Genomic DNA, 21,172 nt, shown 5'->3' with positions numbered 1-21,172 from the left:
AAAGGAGAGTTATGACAACTGTTTGTGTGAAAGGATCTTTTCTCTGGAAGAAACTCGACAAGGATTTGTGAGTTTTCAGTAGTCTGGTCATTCATTCTCTCCCACCTCCTTCATGATTACTTCAGTGTATCAATTTAAAAGCCTGCGTTTCAACAAGGGATTTTTAAGACTGAACTTGGAATAACTTTCTAGATTTGTGTCTAAGCTGTAATGGTTTGGGTATCACACTCATATGCACATACACATTAGCACATCGTTGGGTTTGATTTGACTAATGTATTATATTATTTGTAGTTACTAATAAATATATTGTTGTAAAAGAAAACAATAACATAGTCTTGCTGAATTCCCATTGCTGCTGGTCTGCGACGTAACAAATTTGGGATCATCCAGGATCTGACCAAAATTGGACCTTACTGATTGACTTTCTATTTGATTGGTTATTTTTTTTTTGAACGCCAATTAAAAGGCTTGTGGGTGTGTGGGAAATCAGGAGTAATGAATATTGATGAGTTTTTAAATCTCCATCCTCTGTTTTCAGAGGGTGAAAAAAAAATGAGTTGGTAACTATTGCACAAAGGTTGGGACTAGGTGCGATTAAAACCATCTATGAAAAGGCAGAGATCCAGAGAATTATAGAACAAAACTATATAGCAACAGGGAAGTTTGTAGAGGGGGAGTTAGAACAATTTCTCAAGAGTAAATCCCTTGAGCAGCAGTTACCATTGAAACAGATTGAGTTATAAAAAAAATAGATTTGAGGTAGAGGAAGCAGAGAAGCAAAAGAAGAAAGCAAAGACACTTTGAGCTACGTGCATTTCAGTTAGAGTTAGAAAAATGTGTGGGATACTCAAACCATTACAGCTTTGGAACAATTCTGAAAAGTCATTCCAAGGTTCAGTCTTAGAAATCCATTGTTGAAATGCAGACTTTCAAACTGATGCACGGAAGTAATCACGAAGGAGATGGGAGAGACTGAGTGAATGGACTGCTGAAAACTCACAAATCCTTGTCGAGTTTCCTCCAGAGAAAAGATCCTTTTGTACAAACAGTTGTCACAACTCCCCTTTTTCTGCATGGGGAAATAAAACGTGTGATTTCTACGATGCTTCCAAAATCCAGGTATGGGTTAATCAAAGTGACCTTTCCTTTGGTCATGGTAGGGATTCAATAATTTCCCTGATAGGAAGAATCAGCCGAATTATCCATAATCACACAGAGCTATTTCAGCTTTGTTTTCGATGACATGGCTGCTGGTCAATAAGGTGCTGTTCCACAGACATGACTCTTTCACCACCTGTGTCCCTGGAAAAAGAAATAAATGTTCCTTTTCCTCTCCAAAGTAATGAATTTGGGTACAGCCTGTACTAGCTGTTGCCACCCAGTCTCTCCAAATCTGTGAATGGTTGCAGCCTGTACTAGCCCTTAATAGTCCTCACACTGTTAAATGGGAGCTCATAATAATATTATTACATGCCAAATCACTGTATTGCACTCCAGCAGGTTTGTCTGGTTAGTTTGAAGAGGACTTGTAACTAACTCATTGTAAAAATCACATTACAGTTATGTTCTTGTGTGTTTCCAGAGGGAATTTTAAATGTCTGTTAAATTTCATAAATAAAATGGGGAAGTTTAGCAATTATTACCAAGTCTCTGCACAATTTACAGGCTGGAAATGTTATTTTTGATCCCATACATTAAGAAAAATGTTGATCACTTTTTAGCACAATTATTTTTACCACAATGCATTTAAAGCAGAAATGTTGGTTCCCAAGATTATCTATCCCAAAGTTCATTGTGACCAATTTAGACAAGATCTTTTTTAAAGATCGCAAGCCAAATTTGAGGCAAGGATTTATAGTACACATGACTTGCAATATTACTCTCCCCGGTATGTGATTTCTGTAGGATTTAGACTTTGCTATTTCCTTTGCAAAATAACAGCTCTTTTTGTTTGTTCTTCTCTACTTTATAATCAATGGTACTCATGAGTTTGCTGAACTATTGCCAATGTGATCATTGAAGTTAATTAAAATGGTGGTGTTAATTTTTTTTTAACTTGTGCACCTCATACTAGTTCTTCTCCACTGTTTTTAGTCCACTGAGTGTTTAACATTTAATTACATGCAATGCTACCTAAGATCAATTGAATAAAACAATTACTTTTCCTTTTAAATATAGAATCAATATATCTTTTAAAATTTGTATTTAATGTTTGTTTGAAATTTCTGTTTTGTTTGGGTGTAACTGGATGAATGTATGCAATTACAGTGTGTTTCTGCCATTTGCAACACAGCTTGGAGGAATATTGTGCTTTTACGCTTTAACATTGATACTGGCATTTTAAAATGAGGACATCCATTTAGCTATTAAATATTGGTCAGTTAATTTCTTTCAAATGTATTTTGACAGCCATAGGTCGATTTCTGTTTTTTCATAGCTGGAGTGTGTTTGAAGATAAACCTTTACATGAAGTGGAAGCTGGCAAACATAGGCTTTCTTTGGTTGTAATTCCGCTCTGGTCTCAACAGAAAATAACAGGAATTTTGGCTTTACATTTTTTTTGTGAAATCAGAAGTGTTTACGACATAGCCTGCACAATCTCTGCTAAGCATCATATTGATTTGAGTAAGAAGGGCAAATACTAGAAATACTTGAGGCTTGGCAATCGAGTTCACATGCTGTTTCCCTCTCTCTAAATGCTTCTTATTCTAGTGAGTACTTTCAGCATTTTCTAATCTTATTTCAGATGTCCAGTATGTCAATTTAAAATCTCAATTCCTTTCAGTTAGGCCAAAAAATATGACATAATACTTAACAATCTGCAATATTTGCCCCATTGATGCAGCTGCGTGAATTAATATCACATGGGCGATTGGTTCCGTACTTTCTCCATATCTCTGTAATTTCAAATTGAGATATGTATTTCATTATCTTTCTGAAGGCTATTATTTAACCTGTATTCACCATCCTTTCAGGCATTGCATTGCAAATTTTAAACACCAGAGAAGTGTTTTTCTTCAGGTCCCCTATGATTCGTATTGAATTTACCTTGAATCAATACCCACCAGTAAGTAATCCTTAAGTCACTGGAATCATTACTCCATATTCATGCATTGTAAGAATTTGCTTGGATTATCCACATAACCCTTATCCAGGAAACCACTTTAGTAAATTTAGTAATCGCAAATATGTGCCTAGATTTAAACAAATAGAGTCGTAAAATGAGGAAATGAGCCCTTTGGCCCAACTTGCCTATGCCAACGGAAATGTCCTATGTACGCTAGTCCCAATTGCCTGCCCATATCCCACTAAACCCATGTATCTGCCCAGTTTTTAAAAATTAAACATTGTAATAGCACCTGCATCAACCACCTCCACCAGCAGCCCATTCCATTCATCCACCATCTTCTATGTATAAAAATAAACAACAATAACTCAGGTTCCTGTTGAATCCCTCCCCATTCAACTTAAACCTGTGTCAATAGCCAAACTTATTTTTTTAAAACAACTGCCTTCGTTTGTATGTTAGGGATCCCATATGCTTTAGCATTTTTCTACCTGTCCTACCACCTTTATAGATAATATGTTAAACTTCTGTGTGTCTCTATTCCTTTACACCTTTTGGAATATGCATCATTTACTTTGTTCTATCTCTGCCAATTATTCTTCAAATTTCTACCTTTTGAAGTCTGTTACAATATTACTTCCTGTTTACTGAACTTTCAAGTTTTGTATCATCTCCAAATTTGTACCTCGCACCCATAAATTCAAGTCATGCCATGTAAAAGAAATCCCAAACCTGTTGAATATTTCTAACAATTTCAATTTTTATCTAAAGATTTCCAGCTTCTGCAGTATTTTGGTATTACAAGGTAGTTGTTTGCCAAACTGTTCCAGAGAATGTTTGTTTATTTCGGTCAACAACATTTAGTTTTGTCATTGAGCCTTATTAAGAAAAATTACGTTAATTTTACACTACAGCATTTCTTTCGAGCTTCCACTTCCACTGGATCATTAATCCCAACATGTTAACTTTGTTATTTTGTTAGATATTGGCTAAATTAGTTTTCATCAAACATTCAACATTCCTACCAATAATCACTTTGAATATATTGTTTTATTTCCAGTTTTTATGGAAAATATAACATTTGAGACTAATTACATTTCATGACTTTTAAATTTTTTAAAATACATTTGTTACTGAAAATTATTAAGGAATATTTTTAATGAAAAATAGATCTCTTTATGCAATGGAATTTAACAGTGCAACTCTCATAATTGTTCATTTCCTATATTAAGTTGGGAGAACAAAGCAACGTTATCCCAATTTGCAATTTGTAATCTGTTGTAATAATTTAAGTCATTGCTTTTCTCAGTCTTATGAACAAAGGTTGGTGAAGTGTGGATCATACTGTTCTTCCAGATCTTAGTTCTAATTTATATTGATTGAATACTGTAAATAAGGAATCCACATAACACATCTCTTGTCAAACATTTTACACTTCAAAGGAAACTCATTGTTCATTTAGTCTATTTGTAGTTTCAAGGTTTCAAAACTACCAGCGTTTTGATAAGAGTAATATTTCCCATTTGTTCTATGCTAATAGAGAATAGTATTCAGAATTCTACGTTGCTTACAATATACTTGAATAAATATATGCTTAGGAAATGTTTCTCATGACACATAACACATAGATACACTTGCAGATTTCTCCAGTTGAAAAATCATTCATTAAATATGCAGGTCTTTTTTTATTAATAGAAAGCATTCCAAATATTAATCAGTACTAGCAAATGTAGATGTTATTAAGATTTCAAGTGCTAACTTTTCATTTGCACAGAATTTGACAGTCTACATAGACGCAAAGTCAGTGCATGCATATAAATAAGTACCGTCTTACCAACAGCAGTGAAAGTGATGGCCTGAATACCAACGGTGTTAAAATCATCAGTGACTGAGTGATAATATCCGATGGATAAATTAGTGAAAGCCATTGGAGATATTTTTCTATAATTCAGTTATGTATGCAAAGTAGATCAAATATTCAGTAATGAAAATACAGGTTATCCATACTGATAAATCCATTCGAAGGCAGTTGAATTGGAATTATTCAGGACTACAGTAGATGACAACATGCACATTTATATCATGTTTATAATTCCGTGGGAAGTGCTCCAGAATCCCAACACCATTGGATTCGAACTACATTTATGAAGGCATTCCTTCAGAAGAAAAAGCAGAGATTTCTTGCAATAAAATTTAAATTACTTTGTATCCAAGTGATGCTCGCTATTTTACATATCATTATAGCCATGCGAAGAACAACAGCGACATCTGCATGTCCACTGCCCAAAATGTCGCAGTCAGCAGGGTCTGGCTTTTATCGCCAGCTAATTGTACAGTAGAGTCACGATGTATCTCATTTGAATATTAAGATTGGAAACAAAAGCGAGAGCGGGTGAAGGAACAAAGTGGCCTAATTTCCAAATGAATTCATGTGTTGTACATCAGCAAAAGATTTCCATGCTTAATTGTCTTTTTAGTTTTCCCAGGAAGTAATTTTAATTATCTGCCAGAACTAGGCAATGTTGAAGCGAATGAATTAAACCATTGAGAAGATGCACAAAGGCCTGCAATTGCTGTTATTCATGTATGAAAGTGACAAAGAGTCCACTGTATCTGTCGTGTATGCATAATAGGCTTTCAGACTGAAATAATTAATTAATCACATTAATGGTTTAATAGTGCCTATTGGAATTAGATGCACACCAATTTGTGCAGCAATAGTTGATGCATGCAGTCCGACTTTTAGGCAAACAAATGTTGCAAAGTTCATTCACAATTTCACTGAATCTTCACTTCTGACATTCTCTTTATTTTTACTTCTATAAAAGAGTTTCCATTTTCATCAAGATGAAATAATTATTGACAATCCTTCGCTCTAGAGCATTTTTTTGTATCCATGTCCTCTTATAATTCCTTTGTTGTATTATTTAAAAAATATTATTTCAGCAATTAAAAAAAAAATAATTAAAATTAGAATTCCATAATGCTTTCCAGACACAAATGTTTGAAATGTAACAGAGTTATCGGATTAAAAGCAAAGAAAAACAGACGATTGAGCAAACCAGCTTCGCTGATATGGATCATACGAGACTCGCATTGTATTCATACCACTCTGAATACCCCATGCTTAACCAGCTTAATGATATGCAAATGAAATATGCATAAAACCATTCTACTGTAAGATGATTAAACACTTGGGACGTTAACTGCCACCACATGACTGTTTGACTGTAATAATTTTAGAACATTAACTTTGATTGCGGTGTATGGAACCTAGCAGCTGGTAGAGCCCGTGACCCATTTAACGTTATCCCTCTGCAGAGAGCTTTCTCCTCCGAACGTTGGTTTTCACAGGAGCTGGTGCCATTGTGTTCCAGCAAAATGCTCGAAGATTCTTTCCACAGCACAAATGCATTGATTACTCAAACATCTTCTGTTTATATTCAAAAGCATACACTTTGAAAATGAAAATGTAGATAAAAGATACATCCACAACTTGTTATAAATTTCCCAGATGATGCCAGATTAAAATCCATCACCAGCAGAAATATTCAGCAATCTATACGGTTTGAATTATGTGCAGTACTTGAGGAAGTTGCGAGAAGTATATCCGTAACATTGCAGCAGTTTCATGTAAAATCCATTCATAATTATTTTTTAAATTCCTTTTGTACTTTTTGTCCCTTTTGTTTTCAGCTCTCGTCGGTAATGCTGCGTGTGATGCCAACTGAACACCTTTCGGGATCCATGGCAACACTTCCACCGTAAGTAAATGGCACTCTTTCACATAAAAAAAGAAACATTTAATTTTCCCATTCAATGTATGCATTGTTGAATTTGTCCAAGAAGCACCTTTAAACATTCTCACTTCAAGTTTGTACACGTCTCTGTGGCATCCCTCCTCCTTCATTCCCATAGTAGATCTTGTAAAAGGCTACAGATCGGCCCATTCATCTCCCTGGTGATAGCACTGAATGCAGATAAATCTCAGGCTGCCTGCCTGCTGCAAGAGTATGATTTTTATTTTCCTGTGTACCTGGGTCAATTGATGGTTAAAAACAAGCTCCAGACTAAGTAGTAAATCTCCAATGTTCTGTCAGGAAGGATGTTCGCACCAAAATTGCTTGTATTTCCATTTTTGTAAAGTGCAAGGCATAATTTTTGCACAATTTCTTGTTTTTTTTCTGTTAAGTACCAGTACCCCGCAGACAAGTAGGTTTGGTTCACTGTCATTCCCCGTGGCATCAGACAGAAAGCACCACTCCAAAATAGTTCCTTTGTGTTTTTTTGGTATTGCTTTTGTAAACGAACTTGAATAGAAGACAGGTCGACATCGAACAAAACACTGGCTCGTACTTTGACAGTTGGCCATATTGCCCCTGGCACCGTCGTTGCTATTTTTTTCCATCTCCTGGCATCTCTCGTAGAGACAGTCGATGGCATGGCGGCTTTGTCTTCGAAGTGGGAACGCAGTCGCTTCTGCACGGCCAAGCAAAAGATGATTAAATACAGACAGTGCACACATCCTTGTTTTCAACTTGAAACATGTCCTCTGAGAAAGGATTTACAGTGTAGCGCATGGTAATCCTGCCAGTTGCGCCTTCAGATATGACTTCGTGTTTGCTGTAGGGGTCTGGATAATCTCCCTTGGCTCAACAGTTTTGACAGACGTACATACGGGCCCTAACATACCCGCTGTTATCAAGAGAGCTGTGGCGCTGCCAGTGAATGGATGGCAGTGTGCCAGCTCTTGCCATTTGCGGCGGCTTTCTATAGACTTGACACTAATTAACATAAGGGTTAATTGATTTTAAAAGCTGAAGAATTACAGTTAACGTTCCCAAAGGGTAAACACACCAATAGCTTGGCATTACTGCCGTGCTGGCGCAGGAAAGCCCACAGCAGCAGCAGAACAGCACCGGCTGCTCATTGGACTATAGCTGATGGGAGACGACGCTTTACAGTCTCATCTGCTACAATATGTTGCAATGATATTTTGTTATAAATAATCAAAGCCTATTTAAATAAAAGCTGGAATGAAGTTGTGGAGAAATTTTTGTCATAACCCCCTCGGGCTTTATTGTAATCAGTAAATTAGTCCCTTCTGTCATATTTGATTAAGTAATTATCAGCATACCGCTTTACCTAACATTTGAAAAGATGAGGCAAAGGGGAGAGGCTTTTAAATTTTTTTAAATACTATTCTTCTCTAACCGCTTTGTTTTTTCACACAAGGTCAGAGCTGACTAATTGGCTCAGGTGCTTAATTTAAATAAAGTACCTCATTAAACAAAAGTTATTTCCTGCAATTAAGGAAAATAATGAAAAGCTAGGACATAGATTCCCGTTTTACTTGGATAATTTTTGACAGTTACTGAAGGAATTTATTTTAAAAATCAGAGGTATATTGTACAATACAAAATATATCTTTCATAAAAGTACTTGGTTTTTGTTATCGAAGCTTGCTGAATAAGAGGCAAAGAAAAGAGCTGAAGCAATGACAGGAATTCATTATGCAAATAGACTTCATTTGCATGTATCCGATGACTAGAACATGTAAATGAAGAGCATAATTTAGATTCAGCTGCATTTGTCTGAAACTATTACAATAAGTTGCAAAATGGGATTGCAGATGTCAAAATTAAAATTTTCATAATTACAAAAATAATTGTTTTTATTAAGATGACAGAAAATTTGAATATTGATTGAGGACAAATAGTGGATTGCTGAGCTCCATTTTAAACCTGAACTTTACAATGAAAGCAATTATTTCATATTCAAAATATGGACATATGATGCTTCAAGTATTAATTGGTTGTTTTTTTTTCCAAATGTGAAAACTAGTTGAAGGTGTGAAAAATTTAGTCTTTGTATCAAACAAACTGGGTATTATATGCAGTTCATTGACATTTATATAATTGGATCTCTTGTGTTTATAACATGATCTACAGATTTCAAATTGTTCCATAATTTTAAATCAGGAAACTTGATTTTAGTAAAGAAAAATGAAATTGATGTAAGGCAACTGAATGCATTTAAAAATTCTATTGTTCCATATTAGGTTAAATTTCATCTCTTAGTTTTGTTTTATATTGAGCACTTTTGTTCAATGGTTGGTTTTGGGAATGAGAGGAGATCCTATTGAGGTAGGTAAAGGCTTCAGTCAGCATTATCACTTTTAGCAACATTTTGTTTGAATCCAGGATTCTGAATTCTCACAATCTTTATGACTTAATTTTAATTGTGATCCAAGTTACATTTCTGAAGGTTATGACATATATCTGAAGTTTTCTGCCCACTACTTTGCTACCTGTCGCTGTTATTTTTTTCTTCCTTCTTGCATAGTTTTCCCCCAGTTCCTTTCTGCTGCATATTTGAGGATAAATATATTTCTACAAGTATAGCAATCCTCTGGTGTAGTGGTTTTCAACCTTTTTTTTCCACTCATATGCCTTACTAACCACAGAGCATCTGTGGCATTTAAGGTGGTATGTGAGTGGAAAGAAAAAGGTTGAGAGCCACAGCACTAATGATTCCAGTATCTTGTCTCACTGATGCAGTGGTTCCAGTATCTTGTCTAACTAATGCAGTGGTTTCAGTATCTTGTCTCACTAATGCAGTGGTTCTCAACCATTTCTTTCCATTCACATACCACCAAAATTATACCTTACTAACCACAGAGCATTTATGGTATAGGATGCCATAGGTGCTCTGTGGTTAATAAGGGATTACTTAAAGTGGTATGTGATTTGTGATTCAAAATGGTCAGTGTTAATAGAATATTTGACTATGTTTACATCACATTGTTCCTTCTAACATCTTCAAATTTACACAAATGCAAGAATGTTTTTTGTTTTTTTCTCATCCTGATTACTCAATATCTGAAATGAGATCAGAATTCATAAGGAATGATAAAGTATATTTTAAAAAAATCTACATTGTACAGTGCCATTATTATCTGACAGATGCACTTCTCCACGATGCAAGTAACACAAGTAAAGATTGAGGTTACTAAAGAGAAGTTAATAACTTAATGACATTTGATCTTCAAACATTTTAATCATAGCAAGCATTCCCTCAAATTTTCAAAGAGAAAGCTATGATATGTGACTATCCATCTCTTTTAGGCAACATTTTATACTTTTGGAAACTTGAATTTTATAAATGAATGATTTAGAAATTGCTTCTACTAGTAATTGTCAGCTTGAGTATTTATGTTTTTAATAAAAAATACTTCTGGTGCTTAACGATACTATTTTGTTTCCTGTCATCAAGACTGGATAATTATTTTAAATGAATGCTGGAGATTTCCATGTGGAATTAATTGATGTTTGCTTTGTGAAATAATTGCAGATGGATTGAAAGAACAAAATAAAATGAACTTAATTACTGGCAAATATTCTAAGATTTTCACATTTACATTTAAAATCTCACAGCACATCAGTATATTATGATTTAAATTGTGAATTTGTAAGTAGTATTGATATTCCAAAATAACTTGTCCTTCTATCATCTTGGTTTTATTGTTTAATGTTTAATCGTATTCCTTTAATTTGCCATCAATTAATACCATTTGAGCAGTATCATCAGTTTAATTTGATTGGAAAAGTTTGCTACTTTTTCTGCATCCATGTAATTAATCCTACAATTGTCTGCAATTGTTAATGAGATGGATTCCTCAGTGGTGTAAACTGAATGACATGTATGAAATTGACTTTTTCGATCATGACTTCAGGGCAGTGTCATAGGCATAACCATCTTCAGCTACTTCATTAGTGATCCTGACTTCATAATGGCAGAAGTGGCAATGTTTACTAATGATCGTACAGTGCCAGTTGCATTTGCAACTCCTCAAATAATGACGCAGAAAGACCTATTTTGCACTCTGTCTTGGCCTAACGTATAGCAAAATAACATTTTGTGCTATAAAAGTTCTAGGTTTAGCCACTTTCAACAAAATAAAGACTAATAAAATTTCCCTGATATTCAATGGGACTATCATCATTGAATCTACCTATCAGCATCATCTTGGACTTGCCATCATATCACACAGTTTCATAAAAGTTAGTCTGAAATTATGCAAAGCTAATTAGAAGGCATTAGGCAGGAATTTGGAAAGGTTGATTGGGAGGCTGTTTGCAAGGAAAGGGACATGTGGCAAGTGGGAGGTTTTAAAAAGTGAGCCAGGGACATCAGGGTAAGTAAGTTCCTTTTGGAATGAAAGGCAAGGCTCTACGATTATGGAGCTCTGCCTGTCGAGATATTGAGGCTCCAATCAGTGATTAAAAGGAGGCATGTGCTAAGTCTAGGCAGTGGTGATTAACTTAAGCCCTTGATCAGAGTAAGAGATATAAGAGTACACTTATAGGAGAAATCGTGAGATCAAAGAGGACATGAGATGTCTTTGGCAGATAAGGTAAAAGAAAATCTTCACAGATTTGATAATAATATTAAGAGTAAAAGCATAACAGGGGATATAATGGGTCCACTTTTCAAGATTAATGCGATCGTCTCTGGAGCTAATTAAATCAATTTTTCGCACCTATTGTCACTGTGGCAAAGGTCATGGAACATGGTGAGTTCAGGGAAGAGGCTAGTGATGTCATGAAACATATTTTCATTATAAAAGAGAAGATTCTGGCCATCTTAAATGACGTAATGGTGGATAAATTCCTGGGAGCTGACCAAGCGTATTTTAAGACCTTTTTTTTTTTTTTTTTACACATCCCGAAATATAGAAGATAAATCTTCATAAAACACTTTATAAAATTCCATTGAAATCCATCATCACCTAGTGACTTTCCATTTGGGATCTCTTGTATAGCTTCCTTAATCTCAAAATCTGTAAACGGAGCTTCCAATTCCTTTACCTCTTCCTCCCCCAAAACTGGTAAATTTAACTTAGATAAGAAGAATTCAATAGGACCATCACTCTGTTTTCCCTCAGAAGGATACAATTTCTGATAAAATGAATAAAATTGGTCATTGATTTCCTGAAGTTTATAGGTAACTATTGAATTTTTTTTAACAGCATTAATAGTTCTCGATACTTGTTCCGTTTTTAATTGCCAAGCTAACACCTTATGAGTCCTCTCACCCAACTTGTAATAACGTTGCTTAAATCTTTGAATAAATCGCTCATACTGATATGTTTGTAAAGTATTATAATGTAACTTCAACTTAGCTAATGCTGCTTTCTTGTCTTCTGTAACCTTCTTCTGAAATTCATTTTCTAACTCAATTTGTTTCTCCAATGCCAAACTTGCTGCCTGATACTGTTTTTTTTTAACTTTCTTTAGCCTTACAATACAGTCTTCACACTATTACAGAATATTGCTTCCCTTGCAAAAAAAATCCCTTATAAATAAAATAACCCTTTCCCCCCCCCCCTTAAATATAGAAAGAAACCCCAACTAAAAAAAAAACTCAATCACAAACTACAGTAATGTAGTAACTCCCCAAAAATCTGGGTGTGGTAAACCCACTAGTGGCAGATGACTATCAAAAGCTTCAGTGCCATCCACCCCCCCCCCCCAGTCAAACTATTCTAAAGTACTTAATCAAACACATTCAACCCAACGATTCCAGTCCCAATGAATGTTCCGGATCTTCAATGTCAAGAAGACTCTGTGTCAATTCAACCTTCTTCCCATTCCCATTTACCCTCTTTTTAGGTGACAATAATGGTGACCGTCCACTTCTTCGTAATTCTGGCAACGAATTAGCAAAAATTAATTCATCATGATCATTCTCAAAAAATTGAGACTGAAAATTTCCATAAATTACTTTCAATACAGCAGGATAGCGAAAAGCAAATTTATAACCCTTTCTCCACAGTACTTCTTTAGCTGAATTAAATTCTCTACACCTCTTAATAATTTCTTGACTCAAATCACCGTTAAAAAAAACACTCTGTTGTCCTGAACCATCATTGGAGTTTGATTTTGTCGAGCCTTTTGAACTGCAATCTCCAACATCATTTCTCTGTCCTGGTATCTCAAGCAGCGAATCAAAGCTGCATGTGGTGGTTGGCCCAGGAAAGGCTTCTTCCTCAACGCTCTGTATGCCCGGTCCAATTCCAGACCATCCGGAAAAAAATCACTACCCAGCACATTAGGAATCCACTTCTAAAAAAATTTCACCAGGTCTGAGCCTTCAATACCTACTACATTATTCCTCTGACCTTGATTTTCTAAAGAATCAATCTTTTTCAACAGTTCCTTCTTCTGGATCCCCCAACCCATGAAAGAATCCTCCACTTTTTCCATTTTTTCTCTGTTTCGTTCCACTTGATCTTTACATTCATAAAAAGCTGCTTCAAGTAAAAAAAAATTATCCTGTACAGTATCCACCGCCTTTAAACATCTATTAACATCACTTTTAACCACATTCATATCATTCTTCACAGAAGACATTTCTTCACAAATATTATTCATTTTAATTTTCATTTCCATAAATCCTTGATTTAACTGTGTAGGCATCTGTACTGTCATATTTTCCATCTGATGAGCAATCTCTTCCAGAATAGTAAATACAGAATCCAGTCCAGGTTCTATTACTCCCTCTTGAGGCCTACCTTCCTTAAACACAGCCTCCAAAGTAAATTCCTCCTGCCTTGGTGGAACCAAGGCAGGACTTCCCTCTTCGTCAGTTGCGCTTGCCACTCATCCAGTGCGGGTCTGGGTCCCCCCGCAGCCCACACTTTATTTAAAAGCTCCCGGACCCGCGACGCACCGCGCATGCCCGGGATCATCGCCGGCCGCGCTTGTATGTCCTCCGACACAGCACTAGACCACCAGTCACTACAGCGGGCTCGCGCAACTGTCCTCACTCGGCTGACCCGCTCGCGCACATGGCTTTACGGGCTTGTGAGTCAGAGTCGGCCGAACCCAAAACAATGTCAGTGCCATCTTGCGATTGCAAGGTTGGCGCTGGAGTTATATTCAGCCGGCCTGGGATACGTTGAGGCTTGGAGGCTCCTGCAGACGACTCCGTGGCTTCAGCTTGGTAAATAGGCCTCAGTTCTTCCACTCTTTTATAAGGTCATTTCTTCTGTAACTGTGTCTAGGATTTCTTCACATTTGTAGTTATTTTGATTCTCTGCTGTTCAGACACCTCTATAAACTATTTTTAACCACTTTCACAACTTTTAAATTTGGTAATTAATTAGTTCAACTGGGGAGAGATGGAACTGCACGTCTTCTTTCTATGCCATCTCACCACGCCCCCTGTGTATTTTAAGACCTTGTGGAAAGCTTGAAAGGAATTGCTGAGGGTCTGGGAAAGATCATAGATGGCCATGGGTAAGGTACTGAAGATTGGATGGTAGCTGCAAGTATAAACAACAAAATTATTGGAGGGTGATTCTGGCATCCATCTCCATTTGGAAAGGCAAGGACTGATTAGAGGTAATCAGCTTTGTCCATGGAGATTATGAAAAATATCTTTTTTTTGATGAGGTCACTAAGTGGTTTGACATGGGAAGGGCGATAGAATTTATCTACATGGACTTTAGCAAGGATTTTCATGATAGGCTGGACTAACATTAGATCAGATCACATGGATGCAGGATGAGCTAGTCAATTGGATTCAAAATTAGTTTGAGGAAGAAGGCAGAGGGTGATAAGGAGGATTGTTTTTCAGATTGGAAGCCTGTGATCAGCAGTGTGCTGCAGGGATAAGTGTTGAATCCATCTTTATACTAACATTGTAGATGAAAATGTAGTTGGTGTAGTTAATAAGTTTGCAGATAAAACCAAAGTTGTGGGATTATAGATGGTGACAAAGGCCATCTAAGATTTAGACCAATGGACAAAGTAAGCCAAGGAGTGGCAGATGAAATTTAATTTGAATAAGTACAAAATGTTGCATTTTGATAAGATAAAGCAGGGCAATACTTGCTCAGTAAATGACAGCTCTGGAGAATGTTGTAAAGCAGAGAGACCTGGGAGTACATTGTTTTCTGAAAGTAATAGACAGGGTGGTGAAGTAGGCATATGGCATGCTTGCCTTCATTGGTCAGGGCATTGAGTATCAAATTGAAACGTTGTGTTACAACTGTACAAGATGTTGGTGAGACCATCTGGAGCATTGTGTTAAATTCTATTCATCTAGTTTTTGAAGGATGTTACTGGACTAGAAAGGATACAAAGAAAAATTCAAGAGAATGTTACTGGGACTGGAGGGCCTTAGTTCTAAGAGACTGGATAGGCAGAAGGCTGTTATAGAGGTATATAAAATCAAGAGCACAAGTAAGGTGAACAGTCGCAAGTCATTTTCCCAGATAGGGGAGTCTAAATCTAGATAACATAGATTCAATTTAAAAGGTAAAAATTTAAAGGTGACCTGAGGGTTAAAGTTTTCACACAGAGGTAGTGGAATATGCTGCCAGAGGAAGTTGTAGAGGCAGGTACAACTATAATATTTAAAAGGCATTTACACAAGTACATAGATAGGTAAGGTTAAAAGGGATAGGGCCAAACACAGGCAAGCCAAAGGGCCTGCTTTATTTTTCCCTTTATTTCTTAAATAGTGAGGTCAAATTTGTACCTTCCACCCTACAGGTATAATTCCAAAATAAATAAAATTCTGAAAGATGACAACTAAAGCATTCATTCTCTAGTGAAACCTCTTTCACACATGGGAAAAAATATTCTCTAAATATTCCCTAAAGTTTGTTCTTTGAGCCCCAGCCCATCACCATAGGAAAAATGTGAACAGTGCACAATCTCTTAGATACTACCAAAATCTCATATTTTAGTTGAGACTTTACGGTATATTTTGGCGAATAAGTGGAGTCATGAAACCCTAAAAAATTTCTCAAAAATGGGGTGGGGGGAGGGTTGACTTGTATGCCAGATATTCTTTTGAGACCTTAAATTCACCAAATAAAAACAGATTGACGTTGATTCAGCTATAAGTCAATGCTGGAAGCACCTCCCCACCACAAGTGCCCCCGACACCTCCCCACCACTGGGCACTGCCATAACCGCTCCTACCTGGGACTCTGAGGTCACCATTGCTGCTCCTGCCTGGTAGGCTGAGGTTCCTGCTCACTGCTGCTTGGTAGGCCAATGGTCCTGGGAGGCCCAGACATCCCAAAAATGGGGATCGACTTGTACACGGGACATAACATAAAACCATTAAAATGAGGTTAAAAAAGGGGAGGGGGGGGTCGATCTATCTGTCAGTTGACTTATATGCCAAAATATACGGTACATATTAGCCAATGAGTTTCCTTTTAAATAATCAGTTCACCTTAACTCTCTTGCTATTCTTTCTCTTCCCATTCCACTCTCAGTTGTGTATCTCGCAAAACTGATCACCAAAATTTCCTTTGGTCATAATCTTACAATACCTCCAGCCAAGCTTTTTCTTTGTTCTTTTTTAAATCTTTTTATTAACATTTCATAATATACACAGCATAAGGAGGATAGAAATAACACGATTAAAATGGTCTGTCCAAATCTACATAGAATAAGTATATAAATTCCAAAGAGTGAAAATGTGATATATTAGAAATAATTCTCCTAACAAATAAAACAGAGATAAAGAAATAATTCTAATATTATATAAAACACCCTAACTAATCTACTAAAAATACCATATAATTAAAAAAAAACAACAGAGCAATCTATCCCGAGGATCAGTTGAATAGTTTAAAACGTAGCTCCAGTCCACACCTACAGATAACAAAAAAAATGGCAAGGAAGAGTTAATTCATAGAATAACGCCAGTTACATCTCATGAAAGTATCAATAAACAGTTTCCATATTTCTTCAAGTTTAGTAGTTGTATCTCAAGTACGACTTCTGATTTTCTTTCTCGATTGAAGAAAGGCATAACATGAGAAACCCATTGAAATAATATAAGAGAATCAGAGTTTTTCCATTTAAATGAAATGGCTCTTCTAGCTTAATAGTGCAGAAAAAGCTCTAACTTGATATGCAAAAATAGATAACCTAAGTAAAAGAGCAGCCAAGCTTTCTGGAGTACAGTTCCAAACCTATTATCTGCTAGACAGATTATCCTGCTCACAAAAAAAGTAAATATTTAATCCAATTAATTACTTCCAATCCATCAAATTTTAGATATCAGCAAAATGAAAAAAAGGTGTGATTGGTAGTACTATCAAAATTGTGCTTTTTCACTAATAAATTTTTCACCGTTGCCCAAATGGGCCTAAGTTTTGTTGGGATTATTTGGTTTAAGAGCTCACCTCAGTGTTGGACAAAGTAAGTGTGTTCTTGAGATGGGCTGTATGACTGCCCTTGATATTAAGACAGGATTTAATTCAATATAGAATTAAGGAGCATTACCAGAAGAGAGGACAATGGGTATCATGACTGAGTAGCCAAGTTTAGCACCAACGGTATATACAGATTTGCTGATGACCCTGTTGTTGGCTGAATTACTGGTAACGATGAGTGAGAATACAGAATGGAGATGGAGAATCCCCCCAGTCTGAGAAGGGGAAGCAGAGGAGATGATCCACAGGACACTGACCATGGCAGCGGATTAGTGAGGGGTTCTGCAGCTGAAGGAACCACAGGGGCAGGCTGCTGGTGACTCGAGGTGAGCCGCCCACAAAGTCTGTGGGCTGCTGGAAACTGCGGTCAAGTGACTCACACCATGTTGAAGACTGATGGAGACTGGTTCAAAGCTGGCTGAAAAGGTACCAGATATTGGGACTGGGATGTGAGAGGGTGCCGATAGTACTGAAGAGTTCCTAATCATATCGGAGGATCAGATCTGGAACTCGGGTTGCTGAGGGTGTGGAGTGGACTGTAGCTGGGATGCTGCAGGAGTGCTGGAGGTGAATCCATGGATACTTGGTGACTCTGGGGAGGACTCTCTTGTGCTTCTCTTTCTCTGACTGCAGGAGGCACATCAGGCAATTTATACTGATGGCAAATCTGTCTGGCTTACAGCGGACTGAAGAATTTCATGTTACTGACATTTTGCATTACATGACAAAAATTGAATCTTGAACAACAGTCTTGCTTTCAATATCACCGAGACCAAAGAGCATTTTGTTGATTTTTCAGAAGTATCACACACATCTGGATTAAAGGGATGGAGTTGGAGAGGGTTAGAACCTTCAAATTCCTATGGGTCCATATTTCAGACCTTCCTGTAGCCAGCATATCAAACCAACAGCTATTAGGCTCTTGAATCTCTTTGTTACACAAATCAGGAATTTTCTGCACTGTTGCAAAGTCACTTTTTTTAAAAAATAGGATGACTGAATATTTTTTTTGTATTTATTGTCTCTTTGATTAAGTACACTATTGTAGTTTTGCAGGGTTTTTTTTTTACAAAGTTTTAGTTCAGTTGCAATAATTAAGAATTGCATCTATACATTGTACAATATATTTGACAATAAACTCATCATTGTTTTGGAAATAGTGCAGGGCAAGAAATCTGTTATTGGTACATATCTAGTTTTTGTTTAGGCAATAAAATCATACCTGAGTATCTTATCATTCTTGATTTTGCCTCGCTGCTTGTATTAAGCATGAATGCAACCACTCGCTGATCCGTGAGGAGGGTGAATCCTTTTCCAGCAAGGTAGTGCATCCAGTGGTGTATTGTCTCCAAGATGTCCTGGGCTTCCTTCTTGACGGAGGAGTGGCGAATTTCAGGGCCCTGGAGGATGCATAAGAAAAAGGAAATGGTTCTACCCGCTTGGTTGAATGTGGCAGCCAGGGCAAAATCAGACGCATCATTCTCCACTTGGAACGGTGTGGACTCGTCTATTAGCATGCATGGTTGCCTTGACGATGTTGTACTTGATACAGTCAAATGCAGCTTTGGCCTCTGCTGGCAGGGTAAACGTGGTAGCTTTGACCAATGGGCAAACCTTGTCCATATTGTTGGGGACCCATTGAACGTAGCATGAGAAGAACTCTAGTAATCTCTTCAATGCTTTGAGAGTATTTTGGAGAGGAAGCTCCAGCAACAGACGCATGTGGTCGGGTCATGGCCAATTACATCATTCTCGACCACACAGCCAAGGATGGCTAGTCATGCTGTCCAGAACACACATTTATCCTTGTTTTAAGTAAGGTTCAAGCGTTTGTTGCCTGGAGGAATTTACGGAGATTTTCATCATTATCTTGCAGGCCATTGCTGTATATGGTCACGTTATCAAGGTATGGAAAAGTGGCTTGCAGTTTATAGTGGTCCATATCCCGCTGGAAAACGGAGACCCTATTGATGATGTCAAAAGGGACCCAAAGGAAGTGATAGAGGTGGCCATCTGTATACTGGTAGTCCTCCGGGCGGATCAGGAGCCGGTAATACACTGACTTCGTCAATCATGGAGAATACTCGATATTGTGCAATCTGGTTGACCTTATCAAATATGCAAGGAAGGGGGTATGCATCAAGCTGTGTAAACCAGTTGATGGTTTGGCTGTAATTTATGACCATCCTATTCTTTTCCCCATTCTTTACCACAACCACCTGGGCTTTCCAAGGGCTATTGCTGGCTTCGATGATGCCCTCGCCCAACTAATGCTGAACCTCCAACTTAATGAATGCCTTGTCAGTGGCACAGTACCATCTGCTCCTGGTTGCCACTGGCTTGTGGCCGGGGGTGAGGTGGGAAAACAGTGTGGGGAAGGGGGGCGAGTGTCAACCTTGAGAATCAAGAGACCACAGGTCGCACACAGAGGGCCGTCTGATCTGTTCGTTGCAAATGGTGAGGGGGGGGATGGGGCCCAATGAATTTCAATGTAACTTTCTGAAGTTGGCATTGGAAGTCCAGCCCTAGTAGCAGGGAGGCATAGAGTGGTGGCATTACAAGTAGCCTGAAATGTTTGTAAACTATGCCTCCAACAGTCAGTATCACCACGCAGGACCCATGGATGGCTGCTTTATGGGATTTGGATGCGAATGATATCTTGTGTTTGGCAGGCCGTACCTTAAAGGATAGGTGCTTAGCGGTAATAGGGTGATTAAAATTTTCTGTACTCCACTATCAAATAAACAGTTTGTAACATGCCCATTTACCTGGATATCCATCTTCAGCTTGGCAAGTTCATGTGGTCCCTCTTGGTTCAGGGTGATGGAGGTCAATATAGACTCACTGTCAGAGTCCGATGGGTTCTCACGATCCCAAGATGGCCGCTGTTCCCTGTGGTGTCGTAGGCCTGAGAAGATGGCATTTGCCACACAGTACAAAATGGCGGCCCACCATGCACATGGTTTCGCTGGTTCACAGAGGAGATGGCACCAATTGCGCTGTCCAGAGTGGTGACTGTCCGCACATGGCACTGTTGGTTTTGCAGATGGTTTGGAGTGGCAGACTTGGACATAATGTCTTCTTTTTCTGCATCTTGCTCATATTGCCTCCTTGGCAGGGCATTGTTTCCTCTGGTGTTTATCCTGCCCGCAGAAGCAGCAAATGGGGTGATTGCCCTTAACGGCTGCAGAGGTCAGATCACTGGACCAGTGGGACGGTGTCAGCAACCGGTCGCTCACAGCACGGGATGATCCTCGCTCCTAGACAGTGGCGCTCCCAGTGACCAAAAGGTGGCAGAGTAATATCCAAGTTTTGGAGGGCTACCTCCAGCGACTCTCAGTTCAACTGCCCTCTGTAATCAAGTACCTTTTATTCTAGGAGTCTCTGCCTGATTTACCCAGAGTGGATGCTGGCCACACGAGTGTCCTGGATAAGGTCCTCAGTGTCTGGGGCGACCGTCACAGCCTTGCAGTTGCAAGCTCTGCATAGGTTCTGGAGCGCCCGCAGGTACTCAGTACTAGGTCGCTGCTTTCTGGTTGCCAGGAGGTGCCTGGCGTAGACTTCATTTACTTTTCTCCTACACTGGACCTTCAGAATTTCCATGGTCTTTGTGTACGAGCTGGCGTCACTGATCATTGAAAATACTTGGGGTCCGACTTACGAGAAGAGTAGCCTCAGTCAGTTTGCATCTGAGGTGATAATGTCTGCAGTTGCTATCAGAAAGTCTTCAAAACAGCGTAGCCAGAGTTCGAACGTGTTTGGGTCTTCGGACAATTGAGGGTCTATGTTGAGCTTAAATTCCAGGTACTGCTCTATCTTTCTTGAAAATTTATAGTTAATAAAATTGATGAGCC

General features: G+C 38.0%; 1 protein-coding gene across 8 annotated transcripts in view; it reads left to right on the top strand.

Moving 5' to 3' along the window:
- LOC138744724 (polyamine-modulated factor 1-binding protein 1) overlaps positions 1-21,172 on the top strand; it is a 640,882-nt gene that overhangs the window by 122,693 nt on the left and 497,017 nt on the right. For all 8 annotated transcript variants that reach the window (XM_069901308.1, XM_069901306.1, XM_069901305.1 and 5 more), the window contains exon 5: positions 6,767-6,834. In XM_069901308.1, the coding sequence (XP_069757409.1) occupies positions 6,767-6,834 (68 nt within the window). The remainder of the gene's footprint in view (positions 1-6,766; positions 6,835-21,172) is intronic.

Source organism: Narcine bancroftii, chromosome 10 (genome assembly GCF_036971445.1).
Source record: "Narcine bancroftii isolate sNarBan1 chromosome 10, sNarBan1.hap1, whole genome shotgun sequence".
Lineage (NCBI taxonomy): Eukaryota > Metazoa > Chordata > Chondrichthyes > Torpediniformes > Narcinidae > Narcine > Narcine bancroftii.
This window is presented reverse-complemented; position numbering and strand designations above follow the sequence as displayed.